The following is a 24,555-nucleotide window of genomic DNA, read 5'->3' on the forward strand; positions in this document are numbered from 1 at the left end:
TATTATTTTAAGAAAAGCTACTGCCTTTCTAACATCTTGGTAAGCAGTCCTCTAAATTAGAACTACTTCGGCAAACTGGAGTTGTGTAATAACTTCATGAAAATAAAGTTGCTTGTCCAAGTCTAGTTACTCTAGTTTGTTCCACAGAATCAGAAGTGGGCTGGGGAAGAGAGAACATAGTAGCCACACAACTCCTCTCCCTAGACCTCGGAAGGGTCTCAAAAGGACAATGGTATCCCTCAATCCTATACACAAGCATGAAAACAACCGCTGGCAGAGGTAATTACTTACCACTGATGAGAACAGAAAATATACTTGATCTTAGCCAAAAAGGCAGAGAAGCAATGAGCTTTTCTGTTTTTCATAGAAAGAAAACGTGTACCCAAATTCAGCTGGAAAAGTCACAGATGGTGATTGTCTGGGGAGAACTAATATAGTTACAGCTACAGCTGGGCCATATATCAAAGAAGGTGAAAAATAAAGCAAATTTCTACAACTACATCAATATCAACTGTGGAAGGAATAGTTACCTGTCTGTCCTGCATTACATACAAATGAACACGGCTATCATCTCCTCCACAGGCTAAAATAGGAACTAAGGATACAGAGAAATGTGAAAAATGAACATTAGTGCATAACAAGCAGATAGTTAAAGAGGACCTTTCATGGTCCAGGTCACAGGCAGTTCCATATACTGCTGGAAAGTCGACGCTGCGCTGAATTCAGCGCACTGTTGGCTTTCCCGATCTGTGCCCCGGGTAAAGCGCTATCGGTCCCGGTACCATAGCGCTTTACAGTCAGAAGGGCATTTCTGACAGTCTGTCAGGAACGTCCTTCTCCACAGCAGCACCTATCGCGCTGTAGTGTGTGAGCGGGGAGGAACGCCCTCTCCCTCTGTTCACAGTGCTCGTCCATAGACGAGTATTATCAGGAGGGGAGGGGGCGTTCCTCCCCGCTCACATTGTGCAGTGCGATAGGTGCTGCTGTGGAGAAGGACGTTCCTGGCTGACTGTCAGAAAGGCTCTTCTGACTGCAAAGAGGTACAGTACCAGGACCAATAGTGCTTTACCCGAGGCACAGATCGGGAAAGCCGATAGTGTGCTGAATTCAGCGCACTGTCTGCTTTCCAGCAGTGTATGGAACTGCCTGTGCCCAATCTGATGAAAGGTCCTCTTTAAGATATAAGACAATACTGCAGTATTTGCTGTGTTAATGACCCATATAAATTACATTGTAGCGTTGTGCAAAACGAGATTCTTAAAATTGGTTTGAAGACTTAAACTTCGACACCCACTGACAAAACACCAGAGGATAACTGCAATCATAGTAGGCTTAGGTTAGGTTTTTAATAACAAGAACCAGAGAGGTTTATTCTCCTTGTATATGCAAAATAAGAAACAAATACTCCACTGTGTATCACTTATTTAATGTAAATTCTTACCTGAAGTCACTTGGGTAAAATTTACTATTGAAAATGTGCCATAAAACCTGCACATATATTAGGGGGCTACACGGTGGCTCAGTGGTTAGCACTGCAGCCTTGCAGCGCTGGAGTCCTGGAGTTCAAATCCCGCCAAGGGCATAAAACCATATGCAAGGAGTTTGTATGTTCTCCCCGTGTTTGCATGGATTTCCATCCCATATTCCAAAAAGACATACTGATAGGGAAAAATGTACATTGTGAGCTCTATGTGGGGCTCACAATCTACATTAAAAAAACAAAAAACAAAAAAAAAAAACCTGCACATATATTGTACATGCCTTCAAACAAATTCCTTAACTGTTCACATTCTGCACCTTGTCTGACAAAGGGCAGAGATTATCGGGTAAATGGGTGGGGGACAACATGAGACAAAGCATAACGAAGACTACTAATAGGTGCATAAATTTAGACTAGACAAGTCTAAGGATGCACCAAGTTTATCATCTAGCATGAGGCACTGTGATAAATCTGGCATATTTTCAGACTGCTTAAGTTTATACTAACTGTTAGTAAAGGTAGGTCTATATGTCATACCACTTTGCTCACGTATCCTGGACGAGACGCTGCATGGCATAAAGTTAGACTCGACAAGCAGCAAAGTTTATTTCACGGTTTACATTCCCATAGCATGGTACATTGCTGGCATTAGTTTCTAATACAAAAAGATTTTAGCATTGGATTTCTTTCATGAAATCATTGAAAAATCCACATTTGATTAGTGATATGCAATCTATGTTTTAAATGATTTGATCAATTTGGCCAGGATTTGGTTTGCGGTACACACTCACAGCCCGCACTGCGTCTGCTTGTAGCACCCAATCTTGTGTGGCAGATCAATGGTAGCTGCCAAAAGGGAATTCCAGCCCCAGCAGGGATAGCCACGTAACCAAAGAGCAGTTTACTGTAGTACAGAGAAAAATGCTTAGAGTTTCAGGAGTGGAAATTTTGTTTGTATAACGAAAGGCCATATAATTTTAATATACTTTCTGTATCAATTAATGTGCTGTGATGAACCCATTTTCTTTTTTACACTGACTCTATGGAAACAGGTGCCCATCTGTTAAACATCCACTGAAGAACTCTGCTATATGGTTGCGATATGCATTCTAAAGGAGTTGTTTACATCACGTTTTGATCATCAAATCATTCTCATCAGTTTTATACTGTAGCTTTAAAAAAAAAAAAAAAAAAAAAAAAAAAAAAAGATGAATATCTGTTTCCACAGAGTTGATTTTAATAAAATCAGAAGCAAAATAGCGACAAAAATGGCGGTTTGGCACTTTTTTTTTTTTTTACTAGCCTTCCCTAGGGGGCTTGAACCTGCAATCATTTGATTGCAAGTGCCATATACTGCAATAGAACTATATTGCAGTCTATGGGAGATTCGTTACATAGCTATTGAAGCTGGTCATAGACTAGCCTTAAGCGATAATGCAATGACAATGACAATGCAATGACAAGTGAACTCTGATTGTGGGCATTAGCACTGGGTCTCCGCTGCATTCTATTCATTTTGTCATCCTGTATGGCAGTGGTCCCCAATACATCGATCGCTAAAGGAAGTATGGGTCAATCGCTTAACATTTTTTATATTTTACATTTTATTTTGTTTGAACCAGCGCAGGAGAGCTGCCGCTCTCCTTGCGCTGGTTCAGACGTCTACGTTTCAGCGTAGGCAGCGTCATCACGCAGGCATCGAGGTCGGTCAGTATGAGAACTTTATGTTTGTTTGTTTTATAATAGGCTGCTACCTGTTGGAGTATTTCGATGTCGATCTGACAATGCTGCGGCACAGGCCCCGCCCACAAGAAGTGGGTAGTAGATCTTTTGACTTGTCATTTTATAAGTAGCTCGCATACTGAAAAAGTGTGAGCACCCCTGCTGTATGGTGTAGGGGCTGTATGAAGTGAAGAGAAAATAATAGTGGGGAAGGGTCACTTTCAACCACTTTCTCAAATAAACATATATACATTTTGTTTATTTAAAGGGGCCTATCATTGGGAAAAGTCATTTTTAACTAATCACATCCTTGTATAGCCTTTAGAAAGTCTATTCCACGCCTACCTTTAGTATGTAGATTGCCTCAGTGGTTTTTGAATAAGTCAGTTTTTATTCATATGCTAATTAGACTGGTGCACAATGCATCCTCTTTGCTATTGTTTCCCATGCAGCGGCTGCTGCTGCTGCTGATGATGATGATGACTCAGCTTCATGTTTGTACACACACATAGGAGATAATAGCAGAAACGAGTGCTGCTGGGAACTTCCTATGCTGGCTGGAAGCTCATTAGTAGAGATGAGCGAGAACTATTCGAAACGGCCGTTTCAAATAGCACGCATGCATAGGAATGAATGGTGCGTGCTATTCAAAACGGGAGTTTCAAATAGTACTCGCTCATCTCTACTCATTAGCATATGAATAAAAACAGACATTCAGAAACCACTGAGGCAATCTACATACTAAAGGTAGGTGTGGAATAGCATTTCTAAAGCCTATGCAAGGATGTGATTAGTTAATGACTTTTCCCAATGATAGAGCCCCTTTAACCCCAAAGCGTGTCATTTACTACTAATAAAAATCTGGATTTATTTACACCCAAAAAAGGAATATCTTAATACAAAGGTGTAATTGGGTAATGAAAATGTAAAGGAATTTGTGCCAGAGTCTTCCTGGAAGGTTTCTTCCATTACTGCATCTATTTTCACACCATTCGATGTGAAGGGCATTGCACCTTATTTGATCTTACAATAGGCGAGTACCCATACACAAGGATTTTGTGGGTAACTGATAAGCATTCATCTCAAACGTTAACCTATGAGCACTTTTTTTCCTCTCTCCTATACGCCCACAATGCAGTAAAGTAGTCTAGGACACTTCCCAAGTTGAGAATAGGAACAATTGTACTAGAAGGATTGAGAGCAGAAAGTCACCATGTATTAATTGTAAATATTTTACCATGAACTGAAAGGTCGATTTAAAGTTATCCACACAATCATCTAGATCAGGGTTCGGCAACCCCTGGAACGTGTGTCAAGGTTGGCATGTGTAGCATATTCAACCTTAGGATGAGGCCCCATATTGCGGAAACACAGCTTTTTTTTGCTGCAGATTTTGTTGCAGTTTTTTTTTTTAGCCAAAGCCAGGAGTGGATTGAGCAGAAAATAGAGGTATAAGAAACTTACTTTCTATTTCCCATTCTTGGCTTTGGCTGAAAAAATAGGCAGCAAAACTCTGCAAAAAAAAAAAAAAAAAAAAAAAAGCAGCTTTGTTTCTGCAACGTGGGGCCTCAGGTGGTGACACATTGTGTGCCCAGGTGCGGCTATAGCCAAATCCCGTTTCCGGGTACCAATGCTGTCACTTTGGTGGAAGTGTGACATTCATTAATTCCTGGCTGTGGTTTTGCTGTTACCGCACCACCAAGAATTAAAAATGGCTGAAATTAATCCGCGTTTACAGAAATGTGAAAGTATTGGCGGCCGGGGAATGGAGGAAGCATTCAGGTACATAGTGTGTCACTGCTCTACAGGTTACCTCACTCTGCTTCCAGTCACATACATTTACTACTAATTGTGGGTTACACATGTACTTACATTGCTTCTAATGGAAAACTCCAGGCAAATAGCGGTAAACACATGTGGCTGGGAGCGCAGTATGACAGCACCTCTAGGTTATAGTTTGTGCGATATGACTTTACTACAGGGATCCTCAGCCTTACAATTATTGCCGACACTACAAGTACTTCATCTTTGATTTTTTCATTTAAATTGGCACGCTGAACAAAAAAGGTTGCCTACCCCTGTTCTAGATTGTAGGTAAATAATCAAATAAAACTTCGGACTTCTGAGATACTAAAAAAGTAAATGGCAGAAGAAAGTAAATTTCATTATTTAGCTGTCAAGTTAAAAGCTCTAAAATGTCACTTTAGAGACATCTTACTGTTTGATAATATTAGCAATGATAAAGAGCTGGTGAACCCTACTCACCTCCACTGCCAGGTAATACTGATAAGCAGACATCCAGAACAAATCCATTTCCAAATGACAAAGTTTGAAGACATTCAGCTTAAAAAAAAAAAAAAAAATCCATTAGGCTAGTGCACCCATCTACAGATGCCAAAGAGAATATTACTGCCAAAGGCTTGGGAACTGTATTAACAGGCTAACTTTTAATGACATGGCCCCAAGTGCTTCACCTATTGTGCACATTTGACCTTTTCTGCTTCTCAATTTCAACTAAGCAGATAAATGCAATGAATATTACTCAAGATCCATCGCAGAGCAATTTATTACAGCTGAGAAACAGCCTAGAAAATGAATATGGCACTGATCTCGTCCCATCAATGCTAGGGATGAATTGAACATGTGTTCAAATCCCGCCAAGGGCAAAAAACCATCTGCAAGGAGTTTGCATGTTCTCCCTGTGTTTGCCTGGATTTCCATCCCATATTCCAAAAAGACATGCTGTTAGGAAAAAAAAAATGTACATTGTGAGCTCTATGTGGGGCTCACAATCTACATAAAAAAATAATGGATTGCCTAACTTAAGGGAATGTTCACACAGCAGAAATTGAATTTCGCGTGTCAACATACCGCGCGGCTAGCCACAACGGAATGCCGATGCAGTGCACCAGCATCCCGTCGCAGCATTCCGTTCCGGATTAAGCCCAAATGAATGTGCCTAATCGGGAGAGAGAGTGTCTCGCCGCGGACGAGTCAGCCGCGCAATCTGTGGGAAGAAGGGGCATATCGCTTCTTTTGTCCCACTACTAGCTAGAAGCGAGCAGCTCCCATTGAAGTCAATGTAAGTCGTTTTTGGCAGTGGATTTTGAGGCGGATTCCACGTCAAAATCCATTGCCAAAAAACTCATTGTGAACTAGCCCTTACTGTGAAAGCCCCCTGAACTCAGGTTTCTAAACAGTTCTATCATAACTGAGCTTGTACAACGCAATCACAATATAATTTCCCTATCATTATATCTTTGCAGTTTTCTTTCATTGTAAGCCTGCCTGTAATGATACTTTGAAGTACTGAAAAGTTACGGTAACTCTACAGAACAGGAAGAGCCAGCCTACTAAAGGCGAATTTAAATGGCTGAAATGTGGTGACATTATACAGTCTATATTACTGTTCATTTTCAAATACTATCCAGATTGTGGATCTTATGATCTTAACTTGCACCACCACTGATCACTATGAGGCTGCTAGATTGGGTTATCAAGCTGGCCATACATATTTATTTTGTAGGCCTTTTGCACATTCAGTTGCGGTGGTCACATAGAAAAATTTAACACATGCTACGAATATAATCCGAACTGGACAATGATCTACAAATAAATCTCACGTGTATGACCTAGTTTAGACTTGCAATTGGCATGGGATTTACTATCTAAACTTGCTCAGTTGGAGAAGAGAAAAATTGCAACCAATTTAAGGTTATACCAAGACATTTACATGGTGGAATCCATCATTAAGATAAGCCAGAGGAATAAAACTATGGTTACAGATGGAATGGTATCCTTTAGGCCAGCTTTAGATGTGTGGATAACTGACGTAATCGTGCAGCAAGTCAAAGTTTGAATGATGAACCATTGTATTCATGTATATCACATATGTTCTCGCTCATTTCAAATGCTTTACCTTGCAATGCTATGCTATGCTATTCTTATGAAAGCATAAAAGAAGTGATCAAGGAAAAACTTTTCGGCCTTGATCAGTCACTTGTCGGCTGACTGTTGTACGGTTTTACACTAATTGACTACTTGCCACTTTTGCTCAGTTATATAAAATTTTTCATATAATTATTCACGTCTGATGGAAATACCCAGTTAAGGCTCCTTTATAGTTTCATGGAATATCTCCAGGATAGGCCATAGATGACTGATAGATGGGATCCTAAAGAAGGGACCTAAAACAATCTCAAAAAAGGTAACACCATCCAAGTCACTAGTAACTCTTGGTTGTAACTCAGTGGCTACGAATCATGGAAACAGTCAAGTTCACTGTTCTTCACCAATTCCATAACTCCCATAGTAGTAAATTGGGGCTGTGGAAACAGCATAGCACAACTAGTTCCACTGTTTCTGGAGATTCTTAAGTTGCGTAACTCCTGAGCTAGTGGAAGAGACATGCTCTTTAAAGTTAGTCTTCTGCTGTGATACAGAACATACGTTTTCTGGCTAACACAGTACCACACCATGCTGTTTTTCAGTACATCATGAGGGCTAGTACTATGGTAATAAGACTAGGTCCACATCCTCACTGGGTTAAGAACCCCCGCACGAGAGAAAGCTGGACCACTAAAACAGCAGTTAAAAACTGTAGTTGACTAGAATGAAGTCCACAATTTTTATTTTTAAATCACCAGAGAGAAAAGTCCTCCATGTAGGACTTTTCTCTCTGATGATTTTTAGCAGTTTCTGAGGCGGGGTCTCTGGCACAGATGTGAACTTAGCCTAAGTTCAATAAAATAGTGACATATTGCTAATATGGTGTACATTTTCCTACTGATTTTATTATTTTACTTAAAGTATTTTTATTTATGCATAACATTCTAGCATGTCCAGTAGCCATCAGATGAAATATTTAGAAAATATTTAATAATAATATCTAATTGTCTACAATTTTACTGCAATCTTTTAACAGCAAGCAATTTAAACCACTGCATTAATGCATCACTTCTTGTTTGCAAAGAATAAAATGCATTTAAAGGGATTCTACCACTAAACTAACATTTTTTCTAATGACCACGTCGGAATAGCCTTATGAAAGGCTATTCATCTCCTACCTTTAGACGTGGTCTCCGCCACGCCGTTCCGTAGAAATACCGTTTTTAACCGGTATACAAATAAGCTCTCCGCAGCAATGAGGGTTGGCCCCAGCGCTGAAACGCCGGTGAGCGCGTCCCCACTGCTGCCCGAGAGCTGTTTCCGCCTCCTTCTTGAGCAGCAACTCCGCCTCTTCTGTCTTCTGATGCAGTCCAACTTCCGACGCCTACGCAGTAGGCTCCTGTATTGAACTACAAGAGCAGCCTCCCAAAAATGGCCGCCAGCCATTTTTGGGTGGCCGCTCTTGCAGTTCAATACAGGAGCGGCCGGCGGCCATATTTGGGTGGCGCTGTATGCTCCTGCATTGAACTACAAGGCGTCGGAAGTTGGACCGCATCAGACGACAGAAGAGGCGGAGTTGCTCCTCAAGAAGGAGGCGGCACTGGAAACAGCTCTCGGGCAGCAGTCGGGACGCGCTCACCGGCGTTTCAGCGCTGGGGCCAGCCCTCATTGCCATGGAGAGCTTATTTGTATACCAGTTAAAACCGTTATTTCTACGGAACGGAGACCATTAGAAAAAATGTTAGTTTAGTGGTAGAATCCCTTTAAATATCTTACAGTACATCTAAATGTATTTTTCAGAAAGAAAAAAAAACAAACAGAAAAACAACCACTTACTTGCTGACTTGTGCCTTAACCATATTCTAACAGTGCAATCTGAGGCTGCAGAGGCCACAAGAAGATCATGCTCAGGCTTCGAGGTTATGTACACAGCATGAACTGCACACACAGCATCAGTGTGACCAAGCAGTACTTCACTATGGACAAGCTGTAAAAAGGAGAAAGTAAGGTTATTAGAGAATATTGCCATTAAAACGAAGGACCTTTAAAGGGGTTTTCTGGGCAAATATATATAATTTTTTTTTTTATTATTATTATTATTTTTTTAAAAGGTCTGTTAGTGTTATCAATGGGTTAATAAGTGCACCCATATAACTTTAGCAGTGTCTTGAGTGATTTCTGGGTGTCTCTGGGAAGGCCTAGCATTTTCTGTATTTGTTTACTGGTGTGTAGCTTCCTGCTGTAATACATTCTGGTAGTTGTACGCTCTCACACTATCTCCAGCTCACTCCCCCCCCCCCCCTCTCTAACACTCCCTCCCTGTTTCCCTAGCTATTCCACCCACTGCTAGCCTTTCCTATCTCATTCAGCCCACCCACCCCCTTCCTACTCTATTATATTTTACCTGTCTTTTTCCTTCTGCCGGGAACGCGCAGCACTGTGTCCGTAGCCTTCATTACTTTTGTATTGCGCATGCTCCCAGCTTGCGCAATAGAGATGTATTGTTGACTTCAGTGCTTTATTGCGCATGCGCGCACCAACATCATTGGAGGAGCCCTCCCCCAGGGAAGGAGGCCCAGACAGGGAGAAGATGGGTAAGAATGATGGTGTGGATGGGAGGGGGAGTAGTAGTGACGATCTGTTTCCGGAAATGGGAAAACAGTCACTGGATAGTCAAAAAATGTCCCTGGGGTCGTCATATGGGCAAGTAGGCATTTTTTTTTTATTAATAATGTCATTTAAAAAGTAGGAGGGGGAAGGTGTTTAGATTAGTGTAGGGTTTTACGGTTATCCCAGACAACACCTTTAAGTTTAGTGCACATACCAAGAAAATCTCTCAATGTATGCACCAACCATACACACACTAATAATTGTGATGCAGCGAAGAGGAGTTAGTTTGCTGTTTATATCCATTTGATGTATATCTTTGGTAAAGAGTGAGGGTTGAGGAACTACATTAAACATGGCCGCCGGCATGTGCATTCGACTCTGCTTGCGGCCCGATGGCAGAGCCGACTGCGCAGGCGTAGAAGTGTGACCCCAGAGCTGGAAGAAGACACATGCCCAGAAGAAGATGGAGGCGGCGCTGGAGAGTTCTCTCACAGCATTGGGGACGCCCCCAGTGCTGTTTGAGCGCTGAGGCCCTACCCCCAGTACGGCAAGAGAACTCATTTACATACCGAAGAAAAACTGAATTTTAACCGAACGGCGGGGTGAAGAAGACATCTAAAGGTAGAAAAAGAATAGCCTTTCTTAAGGCTATTCCGACGTGTCAACGAGAAAAAAAAAAGTTTTTAATGGTAGAATCCCTTTAAAACAGCACTGCTATAATTATTAGGATTACGATTACCAAGAACCAAGCAACAAAGGTGCGTGAAAGTCACTCTATTTACAATGAAAGATCTGTTCTAATCAGAGTTCATTTTCCTGATCCAATCCACATTCTAACTACTATAATAGCAGTTCAATGGTTAATGACTTTTCAGACCACTTATTCTCATTTCATAGAGTATGTGATTCAGGACCAACACATAATGCACTTTAATTAAAATGAAGCTGCTTTTCCCCTGAAAAACCTCTCTAAAATTCCTGCCACTAGGAGAAATGCAGATGGGAGGGGCCAATTCTACTCACAGCCTCACACATGCCTGCAAACTGCAAGGGCTGCCGGCAAAGTCAGCGTCACAGGCGCTTCCATTCATTTATATGGGAGCGTGCTGTTCGGATCGGCTGATCCGAACAGTGTTCGCTCATCTCTACCAGGGAGGTCATTAAACAGAGTAAATAGTGTTACTCACCTTTCCAGGGTTTCTGTGTGGGTCTTCGGGCCTCATTTGGTTGTAGAAAAGTCATGAATAATGGCAGAGACCCCTAAGGCCCAATAAATGCAAAATGACACAGTCACGTAGGTTGACGCCAATGTGAACGCTGAGGCCCAATCACAGGCCTAAGTGAGCAGTGTCTGACGTCATTCATGACGCCTCTACGAACAGAAGAGGCCAGAAGACCCGCACCAGAGCTGGCTGTCTCCACCAATCCCTCAAACCATGCATGGTCGATTGCTGCTCTATTCAAACTCCTCCTCCCTGCAACGGTGCATAGGAATGTGAGACTCAGCACCCAAGATCTAGTAATGTGAATCATTACTATTATAATAAAAATACTCATAAAAGCAGGATATGGGGCAAGGACTACACAGAGCAGGTAATCCAGACACACAAATATGACTTGAAAAAAAACTTAATAAGGGGTGTTCACACTTGCACCCAGTCCGCCCTTTGGGTTTCCATCCTAACCCCCAGAAAAAGTGCATAGCTTGTCGGAGGTCAGTTTTAAAACTCATTCATTTGAAGCCGTCCTCTATGCAGTTTTTCCTGGGATTAGGACGGAAACCCAAAGGGCAGACATAGGCGCTAGTGTGAATGCAGCATTATGCAGGTGTCTTTTGATCACATTTCGAGGGATGGATGGATGGATGGATAGATTTATAAAACAATAAATAACATATCTCGATTTCTATTCACTTTCTGGTGCTTCAACTTTATACCGCAGATTTCACTCACTGATCAGCCCTAGATGAATGGAAATGATCAGCTGAGTGTCTCACAGCACAGACTCCGTGGCAAGATGGAGCAGAACACATTTTTTCAGTAGTATTTGAAAAGAGAAGTTCGCATCTCACCGAATCTTCTAAATACGTTTCTTTATTTCATCTTCATAAAAGATATAGTATACAAACAAGTTGTGAAAGTAGGAAAAACATACAAAAAAGTGCTGTTTAAAAGAATTGCTGACGCGTTTCGGGGTTACTTCGCCCCTTAGTCATAGTGTACTGACTCCTACGGAGTCCCCTGTTTAAATAGCAAACTGACACACCCTAAGGCACTTCATCTGTTTCTCATTAATCAAACTTCCTTTTCTTTTGGCATGTCTGTTGCCATTTCAATAAAGTTGTTTTTGTATTAGTTGTTCAGACTTCATTAGTAAACGTGCGTCTTTAGATGTTTCTGTAAAGAAAAATTCATTCCTCAACCGGTATACATACATACCAGCGATATTCTAAGATATCTGCTGTTTAAACAAAGTCTGACTTGCTTTATTTAACTGCCCCTATAAAATATTATAGATCGATAAAGCTGCATACCGTCCAAAAAAAAAAATCTATACAACTTTAAGATCCCGTACATTTAGCTTAACTCACAAAATCTCATGCATTTATGGGGATGATCATATCGTTCTAGTTGGGGGTCGTCTTATACGCCGACTCTAGTCTCCAGGACTATCAGAGCGCATCCCTCTGGCCCTTGTATCCTATTACTGGAGGCGTCCGGAAAGCCTCAGGGATGGCAAAAGGAGAGCAGCGCTGTGCCGAGAAAACCACACCTCCTTCAACTGTCTGGCCTACCCCTCCTTCCCTCCTGTGTCGCTTCATTGCAGGAGCGAGATATGAAAGGAAGGGAAGGAGGAGCGGGCCAGACAGGTGAAGGAGGCGTGGTTTGAAGCTTGCCGAGAAAACCACACCTCCTTCTCCCGTCTGGCTTGCCCTTCCTTAACTGCCTCTCAGATCCTGCTCCTGCAATGAAGCCAGAAAGGCAGGGAAGGAGGGGTGGGCCAGACGGGTGAAGGAGGTGTGTTTTCAAGTTTGCTTAGAAAACCACACCTCCTTCACCCATCTGGCCTGCCCCTTTTTCTCTTCTTGCATAGCTTCACTGCAGGAGTGGGATCTGAAATTAGAGTTGATCTTATTTTTTCTATAGTATTTCTTCTGGCATCCACCACATTAGTTTAGACCCTGAATGCCTCCTAACATCAGAATGAAAAATACAGCATGTTGTGGGTTATTACAATGTAAATTCAAAAATCTAAATACCTGACAGTCATTTGTCCTCCAAATAATCACCTTCTTATCAGACCCACCAGAAACAAGCTCTGTTTCAGCACCTAAAAAACAAACACAAACAACAACCATGGATGCTTAATATTTATTAGAGGGAGTTTTTTTTTATTATTTAAATCGGAAAGGTGTACATAAAAAAAAAAAAAAAAAAATTACACAAATTTATATTGGTTCATAAAAGTAGAAACTAAACAAAAAGTTATGTGTACCACACCTCCTAAAAATAAGAGTTCAGCTTGTTCAAAGTTCATTCCTATCACTAAGGCCTACACCTGCATGAAATATATTCATAAAATCACTAGAACTGGAAGGGAAAAAAAAAATCTGCTTTGAGGCACGGACCCCATGTGGCCTAAACATTGCAGTTTGGCTGAGTGGTTTTACAGTCACGGCAAAGTGATAGCGAATCCCATCCACACATTGTAGAAAAATATACACATTGCAAATGCTGCCGTTTCCAAAACCGTTGCAGTTTTGCATATCGCAGCCTATCAATTATACCTATGGAAACGCCCATTATCCCTACAGGTATAATGGGAGCAGAAAGTTTTCAGTGGAGATCTCTGCGGATACTGTGAAATAAAAAATAAAAAAAAGAGTATCCCATAAAATGGTGGGATTACACATCATAAAAAGCAATTGCACCCATGAACCATAAATATTTCTTGAAATTAGACAACCTGAGTCTCAATGGGTTATCAATAGCCATGTCCACCTTCATGTAACTTTGTGACTAATAAAAATTATTTTCTGAAAAAAATTCAATAAAACATATACTTGCACCTAAAACTTACATTCAATTGCACATTCACACAAAACACAAATTGTGACGCCAAAATCTAACTTTTTTAAGATTGCACAGCTTACTATATGAAATATTAATTTGTATTTTCATTATATATAATATATATATATATATATATATATATATATATATATATATACACACACACACAATATACACAACTACCTTCATGCAACTTTGCAGCAAACTGATTAAAAGCAAAAATTGCACAGAAATTCAACTTTGCCACTGAAGTGCATGCTTAAAAGGGGCTCCATCAATGGAAAAAAGTCATTTTTAACTAATCACATCCTTGCACATCCTTTAGAAAGGTTATTCCACGCATATGTTTTGTATGTAAATTGCCTCAGTAGATTTTGAATAAGTCAGTTTTTATTCATATGCTAAATAACTTCTCTGTGCACCCCGGAAGTGTCCTCGTGCACTGTCTTCTGTATATACAGCACAGGCTGCTTCTGTTGCTGACTCCTCCTCCCTGCTCTCACACACAGCATAGAGAGGAGAGCTGGCTGGCAACTTCCTGTGCACCTTGGAGCCTAATTAGCATATTAATAAAAACGGACTTATTCAAAATTCTAATTATGCTAATTAGGCTCCAGGGTGCACAGGAAGTTATCAGCCAGCTCTCCTCTCTATGCTGTGTGTGAGAGCAGGGAGGAGTCAGCAGCAGCAGAAGCAGCCTTTGCTGTATATACTACTTTGCTGCATATACCACTTTGCTGCCTTTGCTGTATATACTACAGAGGCTAATTACATACAAAAGGTACGTGTGGAATAGCCTTTCTAAAGGATATGCAAGGATGTGATTGGCAAAACAAATTTTTAACTAATGATAGATCCCCTTTAATCCATCCCTTTCTGCAAACAAAATAGAATTAGGGTAGCCCTCCATGACACCACCACAGGAGGTTGTATCTTTACCCACTATTAGGATCAAGAAAAAACTCTCAAGAGGTTAATCAGTTCGTCCCAACCTCACTCTTCAGTGTTTTTCAAATGACCACTATTAGTATATCCTAAACCAAATATAGTCAAGATCAAGGGAGGGTAATCAGGGTGCTATCATGGAGGGCTACACTACAAACCGAATTACCAGAAAGTACAAATTCTATTTTAATTCAATTTTAAATGGCCTCTATGATAGCACCACAGGAAGAATACCAGACAACTATTTTGAGGGAGGGACTATCACCTGTAGGACCTTCCTTCCACAAGAGAAGTCCGACGAGTGATAAAGGTCCAATCTGTAAAGTTTAGTAAATGTATGAACCGAAGACCAAGTAGCTGCTATACAGATTTGATCTAAAGAGTCATCAGCCCTATAAGCCTAAGAAACTGATTTTGCTGTGGTAGAATGAGTTTCAGGTTAAGGCCGCATGTAGCATCTTGCAGATGTTATGGTAACCAGAAAAGGCACTTCAACAGGACAGCTCTTTGTTATTAGTTTCAGAAATTGGCTCAAAAGCCCCTAAAATAAAATCCAGTACAATTAAATGCCTTCAGAAGTCACTTAATTAGTTAATAGAGTCCAGCTGAGTGTAATTTAGTCTCAGAATACATACACCTGTTCTGTGAAGACCTCAGTGGTTTGTTAGACAACATTAGTGAACAAACATTATCATGAAGACCAAGGAACTGAGCAGATAGGTCAGAGAAAGTTGTGGGAAAGTTTAAAGCAGAGTTAGGCTATAAAAACATATCCCAACCTCTGAGCATCCCAACAAACACCGTTCAATCTATCATCAGAAAATTGGAAAAGTATTCTTTAACTGCAAACCTACCAAGAAATGGCCAGCCACCTAACCTGACAGATTGAACAAAGAGAGCACTGGTCAGAAAGGCAGCCAAGAGACCCATGATCACTCTGAAGGAGCTGCAGAAATCCACAGCTCAAGTGGGAGAATCTGTCTACAGGAGAACTATAAATTGTGCACTCCAAAAAATGTTGCCATTACGGAAGAGCGGCAAGAAGTAAACCAGGAGACATAAAAAATGCTATTTGCAGTTTGTCAAACATGTGAAAGAAGGTGCTATGGTCAGATGAGACCGAAGTTTAATTTTTGGCCTAAATGCAAAGCGCTATGTGTGGTGGAAAAGTAACACTGCTCATCACCCTGAACACACCATCCCCACTGTGATACATGGTGGTGGCAGTATCATGCTGTGGGGAGGCTTTTCTTCAGCAGGAACATGGAAGCGGGTCAGAGTTGATGGGAAGATGGATGGAGCTACATACTGGTAAATCCTGTTTGAGGCTGCAAAAGACTTGAGACTAGAAAGGAGATTCAACTTCCAACAAGACAATCATGCTAAACATACAGTCAGAGCTATAGTGGAATGGTTTAGATGAAAGAATATTAATGTGTTACAATGCCAGTCAAAGTCCAGACCTAAATCCCATTGAGCATTTGTGACAATACATGGACACTCTCCATCCAATCTGGCTGACCTTGAGCAAAGAAAGAATGGGCAAAAATCTCAGTCTCTAGATATGCAAAGCTGGCAGAGAAATACCCCAAAAGACCTGCAGCTGTAATTGCAGCCAAAGGTGGCTTCACAAATTATTGATATAAGGAGGCTGAATACTTTTGCACATCATACTTTTTAGATTTATATTTGATCAAATATTTGGCAACTATGTATCATTTTCATTCCACATCACAATTATATGCTACTTTGTGTTGGTCTATCACTTAAAATCTCAATAAAATACATTTAAGTTTGTGGTTGTAAGGTGACAAAATGTGAAAAAGTTCAAGGAGTATGAATACTTATACAAGGCACTTTAAGTGCATCACAAACCAAGTGCACTCACACATGGCACTTAGATAATGCACAAAACAGGTAAGCCCCCCCCCCTGCTGGGGGAGCAGTATATCAACCAGGGACAAAAATAGACTTGACAGGATGATCAGAAGGGCCAGCTCTGTCCTGGGGAGCCCCCTGTACACAGTACAGGTGGTGGGTGACAGAAGGATACTGTCCATGGTGACCTCCATGCGGGAGAACAAATCCCACCCCATGTATGAGACCCTGATGGGACTTGGCAGCACTGTAAGTGACCGTCTGATTCGCCCCAAGTGTGAGAAGGAGCGCTATCGCAAGTCTTTCCTTCCAATCGCAATCCGGCTGTATAATCTACATCAGCCCAAGCGAAGATCTCTCCGTGCAGAAAACTAATGATTATGACTATGAAGTCTTCCTTCTCTCTCTTCTGTTCCTTAGCTGCTATGGACTCCTAGTATAGCTTCTCTTCTCAGCTTGTGTGTGTCTACGTCTGTAATATATTACTGTGTATTATCCTGTACCTGTATTACTATGCTGCTGTAACATGCTGAAATTTCCCCACTGTGGGACTATTAAAGGATCTTATCTTATTGCCTCAGGGGTATGTTTGACTCAGAACTTTCCTTCACCCCCCACCCCCACCCCACCTTCCCCATATCCAATCACTTACATGCTCATGTCATCTCCACCTCAAAAACCATCTCCAGAATACACCTTCTCCGTACCACGGAAACATTAAAGACCCTTATTGTCACCTTGATTCACTTTCGACTTGACTACTGTGACTTCCTACTAATCGGTCTTAAGCTTATTAAAGTCTCCTCTCTACAATTTATTCTAAATTCAGCTACCAGACTCTTCTATCAGCGATGCCTCCGAACTATGCTAGTCACTACATTGGCTTTCTATTGAACACAACAATACAACATAAACTTATCACTCCCATTTCCTTCTATTATCAGAACCTCCCACACACGTATACGGAATTGCACCACTTTCTACAATGCTCTACCCCCAACAATCAGATTAACTCCCAATTTCTAAAGTTTCAAGCTCATACTAAAGACACTTTTTTCAGACAGACCAATCAAAATTCCTAACATAAATCCTTTCGCAGTCAGTCCCTAAAACTAACCTTCCTTCGTTCACACTTCCACAATATCATACAGGATATGATGCTGTATCTGACTATAACTTTGCTTGTCCAGGCAAGATATGCACATTAAAAGACACTGACTGGTGCTGGTTCATACAGCTTTATTTATGTGTCTTGAAAGTAACCTCTATTGCAAAAATGTCTAGACCACTGTATAAGCAACGCTACCTCCTATGCCGCCCCTGCTACCTCTTGTGTCACCCCCCCCCCCCCCTCTAACTCATAGATTGTAACCTCTTGCAAGAATGGCCCTCAGTTCCAGCATGTAACTTGACTTATCACTCTGTAATGTCTCTTTTTCTGTAGTTGAATCCAAGAATTTGCAAAGTGCTGCTGCATATGTTGGCGCTATATAAATAAAATGCATTATTATTATTATTCCCGCACAGTTGGTATTTATTCTAGCCCCCACCGTTCCCGATCAATCAAGGCTGTTAGTTTTGGTGCCCGATATGCCATTTAGGTTCTGTACTGTCAAGTGGGGTGGTGTCAGGCAGAAGACAAGTAGTGCGATTCTGAGGTCTGACTCTGGATGCCTCTGATTGGAACTCTGAATCATGCCCCATCTGTTCTTCTGGCAGTACAGAGCTTAAATAACACATCAGGAACCAAAATCACTTGTACTTTTAGTTAGGGAATGATGGAGGGTAGAGAAATAATTCCAGCTGTGCTGGAGTCAGTGGACACCTATTAACAGACTAATATCGTGAATTGATGGAGGTGGTGGAAGGTCCTCTATAAAGCTCAACATTACTGCCAACGTTAACACCACCAATAGAGAACAGTAAATAACTAACAAGGAGAGGAAGCAAATAAAAATTAGTGAACACTGTGAGATATGAAACAGTCATCTTCCATGCAGCCAAAATATGATAAAACGGGAGCAGCAGAGTAAAAGAGGACAGAGACCAAACACCACAACAGTTTTCATTTTCAGCCCTGTTCAGATATATGAAGGCTTCAAATGGATCCTATCATTCAATCACAATTTTTTCTCATTAACACGGTGTAAAAGCGTTAAGAAAGGCTATTCTTCTCCTACCTTTCATTGTCTTCTCCACACCGCCGTTCACTTGAAAATCCATTTTTTGTCGGTATATAAATGAATTCTCTCGCAGCACTGGCAGGCCCCAGCGCTCAAACAGCACTAGGGGCGTCCCCAATTCTGCCAGAGAACTCTCCAGTGCCGCCTCCATCTTCTTCTGGAACGAGGTCTTCACCCCATCTACTTCCGGCGGTGGCTTGTAACTTCTAGGACTCGGGCCTAGGGCAAAGCCGACTGCACATGTCCGCGGCCACAAGAAAAATGGCCGCTGACAAAGTATTGTAAGCAGCAAATTTTCTCGTGGCCGGCAGGCATGCACAGTTGGCTTGCCCTAGGCCCGAGGCCACCGCCGGAAGAAGACACAGTGAAGACCTCTTTCTAGAAGAAGATGGAGGCAGCACTGGAGAGTTCTATGGCAGCATTGGAGACGCCCCCAGTGCTGTGAGAGAACTCATTTACATACCGACAAAAAAATGGATTTTCAAGCGAACGGTAGCGCGGAGAAGACAACAAAAGGTAGGAGAAGAATAGCCTTTTTTAAGGCTATTCCTACGTGTTAATGAGAAAAAATTGTGATTGAATGATAGGACCCCTTTAAAAAAGTGACAAAATCAGCTAATATATGCCAGCACTTGTAGCAATGGACTCAAAAGATCCTGGAGCCATACCAACACCCCACTCCAGTAAGACATTTTGAAGCGTACTAGTGCCTGCACATATCAATAATGAACTCCAACTGCCCAATACTTAATTCCTGGAGATTTGTAACTCAGGCCTCGTTCACATCTGCGTCGGTAATCCACATGGGGACCCCCCCACCCCACCCCGAACGGACTACCGAGATCCCCGCAGGGAACATGCGGACAGGAAAGTAGCTCAGAATCTACTTTCCTGATTGCATGACCCGTGCGGAGATATCGCGGCAAGCACATGGACCCCATTATAGTCTATAGGGTCCAAGTGCTTTAACTGCACACCACTTGCAAATGCATTTAGTAGTCCCCATGTGGACTCCCTGAACGGATTACCAAACGCAGATGTGAACAAAGGGTAAGGAAGAGTAGAGAGGCTCTGATACAAACTAAATGGTCAGCAAGTTTGGCCAACAGTAATGTGTGTGACCTGCTTAAAATGTAAATGTCGAAAGAGAGAGAGAGAAAGAAATTGAAAGAGAGAGACCCCCATTACTTCCCTGACAAAGCATATAGAGTGCTTAAAATTATAAGAAACTACTACAGTTTCAAATATCTTTGGTAACTGGATTACCAGAACTTACTGCAGTCAGGTTTCTGAATCCATTGTACACAATTGACCCGCGCAGTGTGTCCATGTAGTATGGATAACACAATCTTTTTCTATTAAAAAAAAAATATATATAATAATTACTAATAATATTTATTTTTAAACAGACATCCTGAGAATAAAAAGGCGCTCACTTAATTTTATAAACTGGATCTGTAACTAAAATACACCGTCCTATTCAACAGCAGCATAATATCATGACAGGTCCGACTACCAAACTGGACGAGTATATTGTAATATTTAGACAATACTGAAGAAAAGCATACACAGTTATTGCTATAATTCAATGACAGCATTCAGAGCCCTCTGACAGATAGCTGGTTAGGGGGCGTTCACACTACCATCGGTGTCCGACAGGTAGTGTCCGCTCAAAATCTGGCACGGACATTAGGAGTGGACACTAGCTGTGTCCGTGACACCTGTCATTCATTTCAATGGGCATCGGGTGCGTTCTTTTGCACTCCGTGCCCTTCCTTCACTGTCTGCAAGTGAAGATGTCCGACTTCTCAAGCGGACAGAAGAACCCAGGGTTTTTCTGTCCGCTTGAGAAGTCGGACATCTTCACTTGCGGACAGGGAAGGACGGGCACGGAGTGCAAAAGAACGCACCCGATGCCCATGTAAATAAATGACAGGTGTCACGGACACAGCTAGAGTCCACTCCTAATGTCCGTGACAGATTTTGAGCGGACACTACCTGTCGGACACCGACGGTAGTGTGAACGCTCCCTTAATGGCGTTAGCTAGGATTGCCATCTGAATTTCTAACATGAACATCAGATATACCATCAAATGGGGTGACATTGCTACGAATTTCAATCAACTGTTCCTAAAGCTGACCATACACAGACTTAGGAGGGCCGTTTGGTTGATGCTTGAACGATCCCACTATAAACAACTAAACTACCTGGATCAGGGGGGCATTTTAGTTCTTAAAGGGATCCTATCAGTCACACACTATTTTTTCTAGGTATCACGTCGGAATAGCCTTAAGAAAGGCTATACCTTTCGTTATCTTCTCCGTGCCGCCGTTCGCCTACAATCCCGGTTCTTGTCGGTATGCAAATTAGCTCTCTCACAGCACTGGGGGCGGGTCCCAGCGCTCAGACAGCAATGGGGGCGTCCTCAATGCTGTGAGATAACTCTCTTCAGCGCCACCTCCATCTTCTTCAGCAGCGTCCTAGAAGTTACAAGCCACCGCCGGAAGAAGAGGCTGAAGATGACGCTGCTGAAGAAGATGGAGGCGGCGCTGGAGAGAGTTCTCTCTCAGCATTGGGGACACCCCCAGTGCTGTCTGAGTGCTGGGGCCCGCCCCCAGTGCTGCGAGAGAGCTAATCTGCATACCAACAAGAACCGGGATTGTAGGCGAATGGCGGCACGGAGAAGACAACGAAAGGTAGGAGACGAACAGCCTTTCTTAAGGCTATTTCGACGTGGTACCTAGAAAAAAATAGTTTGTGAATGATAGGATCCCTTTAAAAAAAAAAAAAAAAAAAAAAACACTAGAGCAGAACGCAAAACAGTCTTATTTGCCGATAGCAACGAAGACTACACAGCTTTCATTTTGAATTCTTCTCCTGAAAAATAAGAATTCCGATATGATTGGTTGCTATGGGCAACTAAGAAAGTTTTGTTTTTTAGGTCATTTTAATAAATCTGTGACAAAAGCAGACGAACATAACAAGCACTAATAACTTCATTTGACCACCGACCAGAAATTCCCCACATGACTGAACTTCATTTAGCTGACTAAAGTCGCCCATTTCCGGCAAACGTTTGCAGGTTTAGCAGTATGACAGATACACTAGTAAAAAAGACATCTGTCCCATCACAGTGATGTAATGAGATTCCTGAACCGAACAGAACCAGCTGCTGTCACTCAGTTTCCCAAACGTCTAAAGCAAGGGTAGGGAACCTTCGGCTCTCCAGCTGCTGTGAAACTACAACTCCCAGCATGCTCCATTCACTTCCATGGGAGTTCCCAGAACAGCAGAGCCAGTATGCATGCTGGGAGTTGTAGTTTTGCAACAGCTGGAGAGCCGTACGTTCCCTACCCCTGGTCTAAAGAGTAAGATCTGCCATCTCCTCTGGTACACCCACATAGCCATTGTCACCTAGTCTTCTAGAAAGAAATACAAGTAAGGCTTATACTTTACACATTACAAACCCCCCTTCTCCACCCCCAGCAGGCTGTCAGCACATACACAGCCCCAATGTAATTACCTGAGGGCTGTACAATACTATGGAGTGACAACTACCACACGCCAACACATCACCCCGACTCCAGCTCACACAGTGCGGGCACCGGTTGGCAGAAAAAGCCGCATGTGACAGATGAACTGTAGAGGCAGCCATGTTTGTTTCTGGAAGCTCCGCATGCAGTAGATAAAGACAGAATAGGCACTTAGAAACTAAAGGACCTTCGTGATGTCACGACAACGTGATCAGTCACGTGTGTAGAAAACGTAGGAGTCGGCGCTCGCCTATGAATTCTACGTAGTTATAAAAACCCTCCATTCTGAACGACTTCATAAATCCTAGAAAGCTGCCTGGCTGTGTACAGGAGTCTATTCACATGGCGTGTCTTGTCTCACAGACACGGGCCAATACTTTACTCCTGGTAGTGTACTGATAGTGCTTCTGAGCATGCGCAACATCAATATATGCTGTGGCAGATACACTATCAGTCTAACTTTAATACCGTGTAAAGTTCGACTAAACAGTCTTAAAGGGGTTGTACGGGATGAAATTATGTTATATGTATATTAAAAAATTATATTTCTACACCATTCCTCCTCTAATTTAGTATATAACAGATGTATATCGAAATCGCCAAGGCACATTTTTTGGTGACGTTACGTTTCACCAAATACTAACCTCACCCCATCATACTTACCTATTTTCCAGTCCAGATCTTCTGAGAACAGGAGTTCCCTTCCTTCTTTAGTGCCGACTCTTTGAGCCCCTTCACACGGAGTATACGCTCGCTGATTCTGAACGTGTGATACCATACCTCCCAACCGTCCCGATTTCCGCGGGACAGTAACGATTTGGGTGACATGTCCCACGGTCCCGATTGGAGGGAGGTATGCCCCGATTTCAACTCAGATCTGCGTCCAGAGGACGCAGATCTGAGTTGAACACATATGCGGCTGAAGCAAGGAGCTGACACAGGTCAGCTCCTCGCTTCGCCGCTGTGCGCCTCTCTCCCTGACACATATGCAGCTGAAATAGGAGCTGACCTGTGTCAGCTCCTCGCTTCGCCGCTGCCGCCGGTCTCGCTGACACATATGCGGCTGAAGCGGAGGAGAAGGTAAGTTTAATGTGGAGGTGGAACGTGAAACTTGGGACAGAGATGGAGAGGACGGCATGACACTGGGAGCAGAGATGGAGAGGACGGCATGACACTGGGGGCAGAGATGGAGAGGATGGCATGACACTGGGGGCAGAGATGGAGGGGACATGAATCTGGGGGCAGAGATGTGGGGACATGAATCTGGGGGCAGAGATGGAAGGGAGACATGAAACTGGGGGCAGATGAAGGGGTTATATGAAACTGGGGGAGAGATAGAGGGGGGACATATAATTTACGGGTGACTGTAGGAGGATTATACTGTGTGCGGGCACATGAAAAATTAATGAGTGGGCGGAGTCAACACAAAAGTGGGCGTGGCTAAATTTTCAGCCGCACATTTTGTCCCTCTTTCAGTTCTTCAAAAGTTGGGAGGTATGGTGATACGCGCATATCACATTGAAAGCAATAGGGAAAAAAACAGCCCATTCATTTCTATGGGGAGCGCATGTATGCCGTCTCCCATAGAAAGTAATGGGACCTGTTTTAACGCCGCTGATTCGGAACGTGTTGCAAGTTCCGAATCAGCGAGCGTATACTCCGCGTGAAGGGGCTCTTTCTCTTCTTGATGTCTAAAGGCCTCCCACGCTTGCACAATAGAACCAGAGTGCTGGTTATACTCTATTGCACAGGTGCTAGCAGAGTCAAGAGAAGGAGGAGCTGGCCCCACAAAAAGTAGTGTTCTCCCATGTCCAGAAGATCTGAACATGAAGACAGGTAAGTATGGTGGGGTGGGGTTATTGAGTTAGTTGGGCAGGCTAGCTGCAGAAACAGAGAGGGAGAATGGGAGCTAGTGTGAGGCAGCATTTGGTGAAGTGCAATGCATCATGGTAGTTGTAATGAAGAGCAGGAAGCTACCCCGCAAACAAATGCATAGGATGCCAGGAGCTCCCAGAGAAACCATGAAAACACTGCTAAAGGTATTTGGGTGCACTTATCAACCTATTAGTAGCACTAACTGGCCTTTTTAACCCCTTCCCAACATCCACAGTAATAGTATGGCACTTCAAAGAAGGACTTCCCGCAAACCACCGTAGTACTACGGCGTTAAAATGGTGCTCACACAGAAACTGTGTGCACACTGTGCTTTGTAGGTGTTAGGCTTAGTTCACACATAAATAAC

At 42.5% G+C, this 24,555-nt stretch overlaps 1 protein-coding gene across 1 annotated transcript in view; it reads right to left on the reverse strand.

Moving 5' to 3' along the window:
• ELP2 (elongator acetyltransferase complex subunit 2) overlaps positions 1 to 22,478 on the reverse strand; it is a 116,299-nt gene extending 93,821 nt beyond the window's left edge. The window contains exons 1-6 of the mRNA XM_075271001.1: positions 22,304 to 22,478; positions 20,056 to 20,134; positions 12,960 to 13,030; positions 8,927 to 9,077; positions 5,468 to 5,545; positions 531 to 595 (exon numbers count right to left, since the gene is read on the reverse strand). Of these exons, the coding sequence (XP_075127102.1) occupies positions 531 to 595; positions 5,468 to 5,545; positions 8,927 to 9,077; positions 12,960 to 13,030; positions 20,056 to 20,134; positions 22,304 to 22,435 (576 nt within the window). The 5' untranslated portion in view covers positions 22,436 to 22,478. The remainder of the gene's footprint in view (positions 1 to 530; positions 596 to 5,467; positions 5,546 to 8,926; positions 9,078 to 12,959; positions 13,031 to 20,055; positions 20,135 to 22,303) is intronic.
• Positions 22,479 to 24,555: the final 2,077 nt, after the last annotated feature.

This window comes from Leptodactylus fuscus, chromosome 4 (genome assembly GCF_031893055.1).
Source record: "Leptodactylus fuscus isolate aLepFus1 chromosome 4, aLepFus1.hap2, whole genome shotgun sequence".
NCBI classification, from domain to species: Eukaryota; Metazoa; Chordata; class Amphibia; order Anura; family Leptodactylidae; genus Leptodactylus; species Leptodactylus fuscus.